The sequence below is a fragment of the Apodemus sylvaticus genome, chromosome 7 (genome assembly GCF_947179515.1).
Source record: "Apodemus sylvaticus chromosome 7, mApoSyl1.1, whole genome shotgun sequence".
In the NCBI taxonomy this organism is placed as follows: domain Eukaryota; kingdom Metazoa; phylum Chordata; class Mammalia; order Rodentia; family Muridae; genus Apodemus; species Apodemus sylvaticus.
In genome coordinates, this window is record NC_067478.1 from 91,246,068 (window position 1) to 91,253,436 (window position 7,369).

The window sequence follows — 7,369 nt, forward strand, 5'->3', positions numbered from 1 at the left end:
AAACAGAACCTGGGTCCAGTGCCGGGTAGAAGGTGGGTTCCAGCTTGTCCCACAGGGAGAGTTCTTGGCTTGAGGCAGCAGCAGGCTTGACTTAGTGGCAATTGTGGCTGGGAATGAAGAGGACTTTTAGGGGAGATTAGACAGATGTTCTGTGCACAAAGGCCTTCTCTATGGCTCTCCACAGTAGATTCTGGTGAAAAGAGACAGTCTGTCATCCCAAATTATTTGCTGCTATGGTGGAACGTGGATATATATATCCATACTCAAGTTCTGAGGGTGAGCTTGAGATTACATACTTTTGCAGGGAGTAATGTCTGGGAAGGAAAGTTTATTGGCTAAGCCTTCCAGGTCTACAGGTTCCATATTAGAATGGCAGTCTCTGTCTTGAGCTTACCTGACCACAGGTCGCATCCTTTTCCTCATCATTATGTGGAAGTTTCTTATGGCATTGCTTTTAAATGGTTGATGGCCACAAATTTATAAGGGGCTACACGTAGGGAGTGGGGCCTGGTGCTCAGGAGCAGGAGAAGTTCCAACCATCCTGTCAGGAGCTTCTAGCATTATCTCAAATGAGGAACAGTCTACCTTTCTACCAGGCTGCCACACATATAATCCCTATATCCCTATAGTGTGTGTGTGTGTGTGTGTGTGTGTGTGTGTGTGTGTGTCTGTGTGTGTATTCCCCATAAAATCTTGGGTTATTATTTGTGAAATGAATATAACAAAACTGACTAACATAGGAATGTTAAATGCATACTTATAGGTTGTTTTAACTAGCCAGTTAATAAAAACATCTAAATCATGAAAGTCTGGTATTTCCAATGTAAATACTATTGCCCAAGAAAGAATAAAAGACAAACTGATTTATAGTTCCTTACATAAATTAATGAGACCCACCATTTTGCCTCAGGATACATGTGCCATTACTTTGTATAAACATTGGCAGTTCATTATATACCTAGAAAAACATTGAAAAATAGGTTTAATGACTTAGTGTTATGCTTAGTTAAAATGATGACAGAAGATTTTGCCAATAGTATGAATTTAAAGGAAATTGATACCAATAACATCTGGAATAATAAAAATATCCTGATATCCTATCAATGATCAGATATTTTAAATAATAGATTAAAAGGGTTTTTTTTTTAAATGTACATTCTCATTAGCATAACTATACTGATAAACAAGTTTTTAAGAAAACCTCCTCTTGCTAAAGATTTTTTTCATGGCAATTTTAACATCCTTGTTTCTAAAGCTATATATTAAGGGGTTCATCATGGGAACCACAATGGTATAAAAGACAGAAGAGATTTTTCCCTGATCCAGAGACCCAAGTGTGGAGGGTTGGAGATACATAAAGGCACATGATCCAAAGAATAAAGAAACAGCAAGAATATGCGAGCTGCAGGTGCTAAAGGCTTTGGACATTCCTGCAGTGGATCTCATTTGAAGGATATTAGAGAGAATGAAACCGTAAGAAGTAAAGATGATAACACTAGGCACAATGATATCTTTACCACCTACAATTAGAATCTCTATTTCATTGGCATAAGTGCTGGTACAGGAAAGCTGCAGCAAAGGGAAAAGATCACAGAAATAGTGATTGATGATGTTCCTGTCACAGAATGTCAGTCTCAGAATGCATCCAGTGTGGATCATGGCACCAGCAAATCCCATTATGTATGAACCAAGCATAAGATAGAAACACACCCTGGGAGACATAGCCATGTTATACAAGAGTGGATTGCATATAGCCACATAGCGATCATAGGCCATTGATGTCAGGACACAACATTCACAAATGGCAAAAAAACAAAAGAAGTAAAGTTGGGTCATACATCCCATGTAGGAGATAATGTTCTTCCTTACTAAGAAGTTTATCAGCATTTTTGGTGTAATTACAGATGAATAACAAAGGTCAATGCAGGACAAGTTTAAAAGGAAAAAGTACATGGGGGTGTGAAGGTGAGAATTCAGTGCAATTAAAGTGATCAAAGCCAAATTTCCCAGTGCTGTTGTTGTGTATATTAGCAGAAAGAGTAGAAACAGGGGTAACTGGAGATCAGGATCATTTGTTAATCCCAGTAGAATAAATTCAGTAACCACAGTACCATTTTCCAGGCCCATTCTTCTTCAAGATAATCTGTGAGTATAGAAAATAATTGTGCCGTAGTTAGACCACATGAAATAGCTGTCATAGCTTCTCTCACACTTGTGAAGTAAATTGTAGAAGTGCCTATGAGTATTTTTGAAGTCACAGAAATTGCCATTCCTGCTATAATGATATAGAGTGGTATTTTCCCAAAGTAGTACTTTTAGGATAAACAGAGTGAAGTCATTCATCAACAAGCTAAAGCACCACAACCATTGCTGTCACTTGTTAATATGTCTGCTCAGTTATCAAATAAGAAGAAGCAGGACAAACAGAGCAGGACAAGCAGGATGACTTCCATCCCTCATCTCAGCATTCTGTCAATGTTTCAGTCCTGGCCTGACACTTAAAGTACCTGTTGCAACCTGAAACTAATGTTATCTAGATACTACTGTGATAGCTACAGGACTGACATCATTGCTTCAAACCTAAATATGATTTAAATTTAGCCACATTCTCTGAATGATTAGGAACACAATATTGTTATATTAAAACTTATTAATATATAAAGATTTGAGAGCTGTCCCTCAATAATGAACGTACTGACTGTGACACTGTATTACTTGTATCTCCTAAAACTCATAGCATCCCATGCTGTCTTTTTCAGGATATTATTGGTGAATTTCATTTTATTCTTATAATTTAACAACTTGAGAAGAAAAGGACACATGAGAAATCTTTGAAGTTCAATATGAAGCCACTTCACAAGCATAATATCTAAGACACTAAATGGAAACACTGTATTATCCTTCTAATATGTATAATAAAAACAGTTACATTCATGAAAAATAAGTAGCTTATTAATGCCTGTGGTCCAAGATATTGGAAGTGAAACTTTGAAAACTAAATAACTAAATTATTCAAATGTGATACACAGTTAAGTCTTGAAACGAGTGGTGGAACCACAGACTTCTTTGCATAGCCCCCCAGAAAAGAGTGATGTCACAGCAGTGACTCCATTTCTGAGTATGGAGGTGAGATCTTTACTTTTCTTTCCACAAATACAGCACTGCAAAGGATAATGGAAAACACCAACACAAGGAGGGAAAAAACACCCTAGTAAAAGCAACAAAATAATCTCCTTTCAACAAATCCAAAAGAAGATAACCACAGAAACATAAAAACAACATCAAAAACAAACAAAAATTACAGAAAGCAACAATCACTACTCCTTAATATCTCTTAACATTCATGGACTCAATTCCCCAATAAAAAGACACAGACTAACAAATTAGATACATAAACAGGGCCCAGGATTTTGCTGCATACAGGAAACTCACCTCAGTGTCAAAGACAATCATTACTTCAGAGTAAAAGGCAAGAAGACAATTTTCTCAGCAAATTATCGCAGGAAACAAGATGGGGTAGCCATTCAAATATCTGATAAAATTGACCTTCAACCTAAATTCATCCAAAAAAGACACGGAAGGACACTTCATACTCATCAAAGGAAAAATCTACCAAGAAGTACTCTCAATTCTGAACATCTGTGCTCTAAATGCAAGGGAAACCACATTAATAATAGAAACTTTAGTAGAGCTCAAAGCACGCACTGAACTTCACACAATAATTTTGGGTGAGTTCAACACTCTGCTTGCATCAATGGACAGATCCGGGAAACACAAACTAAACAGAGACAGAGTAAAACTAGCAGAGGTTATGGACCAAATGGATTTAGCAGATATTTATAGAATATTTCATCCTAAATCAAAAGAATATACTTTCTTCTCAGCCTCTCATGTTACCTTCTCCAAAATTGGCCATATAATTGGTCACAAAACAGACCTCAACAGACAGGAGAAGGTTGAAATAATACCATGCCTCCTATCAGATCAGTGTGGATTAAGGCTGATCTTCAATAGCAAAAGAAACAACAGAAAACCTACATTCACATGGATGCTGAACAATGCTCTACCCAGTGATAACTTGATCAAGAAAAAAATAAGTAAGGAAATTAAAGACTTTTTGGAATTTAATGAAAATGAAGGTACAACATATATAAATTTTTGGGACACAATGAAAGCAGTGTTAAGACAAAAACTCATAGCTCTGAGTGCCTCCAAAAAGAAACTGGAGAGTGCATATTCTAGCAGCTTAACAGCATACCTAAAAGCTCTACAACAAAAGGAAGCAAATACAGCCAAGAGGAGTAGACAGTAGGAAATCATCAAATACAGGGCTGAAATCAACAGAGTAGAAACAAAAAGAACTAAAGAAAGAATCAACACAAACAGGAGCTGGTTCTTTTAGAAAATCAACAAGCTAGATAAATGCTTAGCAAGACTAACCAGAGGGAACAGAGACAGTAAACAAATGAACAAAATTAGAAATGAAAGAGAGTTATGAAAACAGGAACTGGGAAAATTAAAAAAAATATCAGATCCTACTACTCCTTATCTTTTCAATATTGTACTTGAGGTACTAGCTCGGGCAATTCAACAACATAAGGAGGTCAAAGGGATACAAATTGGAAAGGAAGAAGTCAAACTATCATGATTTGCAGATGACATGATAGTCTACCTAAGTGACCCAAAAAACTCCACTAGAGAGCTCCTACAGCTGATAAACAACTTCAGTAAAGTAGCAGGTTATAAAATCAACTCAAGCAAATCAGTGGCCTTCCTATACTCAAAGGATAAGCAGGCTGAGAAAGAAATTAGGGAAATGACCCCCTTCACAACAGCCACAAACAGTATAAAGTATCTTGGGGTGACTCTTACCAAACATGTGAAAGATCTATATGACAAGAACTTCAAGACTGAAGAAGGAAATGGAAGAAGACGTCAAAAAATGAGAAAACCTCCCATGCTCATGGATCGGTAGAATCAATATAGTTAAAATGGCCATTTTGCCAAAAGCAATATACAGATTCAATGCAATACCCATCAAAATCCCAACTCAATTCTTCACAGAGTTAGAAAGAGCAATTATCAAATTCATCTGGAATAAGAAAAAACCCAGGATAGCTAAAACTATTCTCAGCAACTAAAGAAAGTCTGGGGGAATCAGTATCCCTGACCTCAAGCAATACTACAGAGCAATAGTGTTAAAAACTGCATGGTATTGGTACAGTGACAGGCAGGAGGATCAATGGAACAGGATTGAAGATCCAGGAATGAACCCACACACCTATGGCCACTTGATCCTCGACAAAGAGGCCGAAAACATCCAATGGAAAAAAGATAGCCTTTTCAACAAATGGTGTTGGTTCAACTGGAGGTCAGCATGCAGAAGAATGTGAATTGATCCATCCTTGTCTCCTTGTACTAAGCTCAAATCCAAATGGATCAAGGACCTCCACATAAAGCCAGACACTCTGAAGCTAATAGAAAAGAAACTGGGGAAGACCCTTGAGGACATCAGTACAGGGAGAAAGTTTCTGAACAGAACACCAATAGTGTATGCTCTAAGAGCAAGAATTGACAAATGGGACCTCATAAGGTTACAGAGTTTCTGTAAGGCAAAGGACACCATCAAGAGGACAGATCGGCAACCAACAAATTGGGAAAAGATCTTCACCAATCCTACATCAGATAGAGTGCTAATATCCAATATATATAAAGAACTCAAGAAGTTAGACTCCAGAAAACCAAACAACCCTATTAAAAAATGGGGTACAGAGTTAAACAAAGAATTCTCACTTGAAGAACTTCGGATGGCGGAGAAGCATCTTAAAAAATGCTCAACTTCATTAGTCATTAGGGAAATGCAAATCAAAACTACCCTGAGATTTCACCTTACACCAGTCAGAATGGCTAAGATTAAAAATTCAGGGGGCGGCGGCGGCGGCAGCAGCAGTGCAGCAGTGGCTCGTCCAGCTGAAGGGCCGTCAGCAGTGGAACCAAGGTGACACAGGGTCCAGTTAGGCCCTGCGCCCACGACCACTGACCTTCGCTGACCAGCCGGGCGACAAGCAGCTGCGGTTCTGCGGAGCCTTTTGCTGCACGGAAGCCACTTCAGAACTCGGCTTCCCGCCAGTCAGGAGAGACTCACCTCCATTTTGATTCCGGGCTCCACAGATCGGACAGACTGAGGTACACAAACATAATCCGAGGCCAACACCGCAGGGGTCTGAGCCCGACGGGCGTTGGCCTGCACCCAGGCCCTGGGCTGTTCGGGTAGCCATCGGGGAGCCAACCCAGCCAGGAGGTTTTTTTGCCCTGGCCGGCGCATGCGCCTCCATTTTGCCTACAGGACCCAGAGTGCTCGGGAGGGCAGAGACGGCTAACAAGCATAGCCTGAGCTAACAAAACGGGGGTCTAGGCCCCAAAAGGCACAGGACTGACCCCAAGATCTGGGCGGCTTGGTGGGCCATCTGTGTGTCAACCCGCCCAGGAGGTTGTTAGCACAGCAGACTCTCCCGGTGCTTTCGGGGAGCGCGGACGCGCACGCAGGCCATCCGGGTCACCTGGCAGACCCAAATAATAGTCATAGCCCTAGGGGAACTTTTCTCGGACCTTGGCCTCCCAGGCTTTTGCCTGGACTCAGGGACTGGGCTGCCAGGCTAACCTTGTGTGTGCCAGCCTGGTTGGGGAATCGGCTACCCAGCGGAGTGAGCGGAACACAGGGGAGATCACAGCAGCCTACACCTTCGGCGCTCCCTGGGGGTGCACACCAGCTCCATCTGGTCCACAGACACAATCTGGGGCAAGGCCTCAGGCGGAAGCCCTCAGTTCAACTCTCTCCGCTTCAGATCAGCCTGGGCGGCCGCACCACATCTCCAGGTCCCTCAAGAGGCTAGCTGGGGCTTCCGGGCGGCCAGCTGGGAGAAGTCGGTGTACTCCTGTAAATCCTGCGGGCCCCAGCGGGAGCCTTCAGGTGCCTGCTTCGAGATCTGAACAGCCTGGACAGCAGCACCCTGTCTACAGGCAGTGCAGGGTGTAAGCTGTGCACCAGAGGCCAACGGGGAAGCGGCAGCTTGCACTAGTGAGTCCAGCACTGACAAGACCAAGTAACACCAGTGAGAGCTAAATGGCAAAAGGCAAACGCAGGAACGTCACTAACAGAAATCAAGGCAATATGGCAACATCTGAACCCAATTCTCTACCACCATGTCCTGGATACCCCATCACACCAGTAAAACAAGATTTGGATTTAAAATCACTGGTCATGATGCTGGTACAGGAACACATGAAGGACATACTTAAAGAAATTCAGGAGAAAATGGATCAAAAGTTAGAAGCCCTTGCAAGGGAAACACAAAAATCATTGAAAGAA

General features: G+C 41.4%; 1 protein-coding gene across 1 annotated transcript; it reads right to left on the reverse strand.

Annotated features, from left to right (window-relative positions):
• Window positions 1-1,191: 1,191 nt before the first annotated feature.
• On the reverse strand, window positions 1,192-2,570 carry LOC127690018 (olfactory receptor 145-like). The gene is made up of 2 exons (XM_052189587.1): window positions 2,557-2,570; window positions 1,192-2,128 (listed from the first exon to the last, which is right to left on the reverse strand). The coding sequence occupies exons 1-2, from the start codon at window positions 2,568-2,570 to the stop codon at window positions 1,192-1,194; spliced, it is 951 nt and encodes a 316-aa protein (XP_052045547.1).
• Window positions 2,571-7,369: the final 4,799 nt, after the last annotated feature.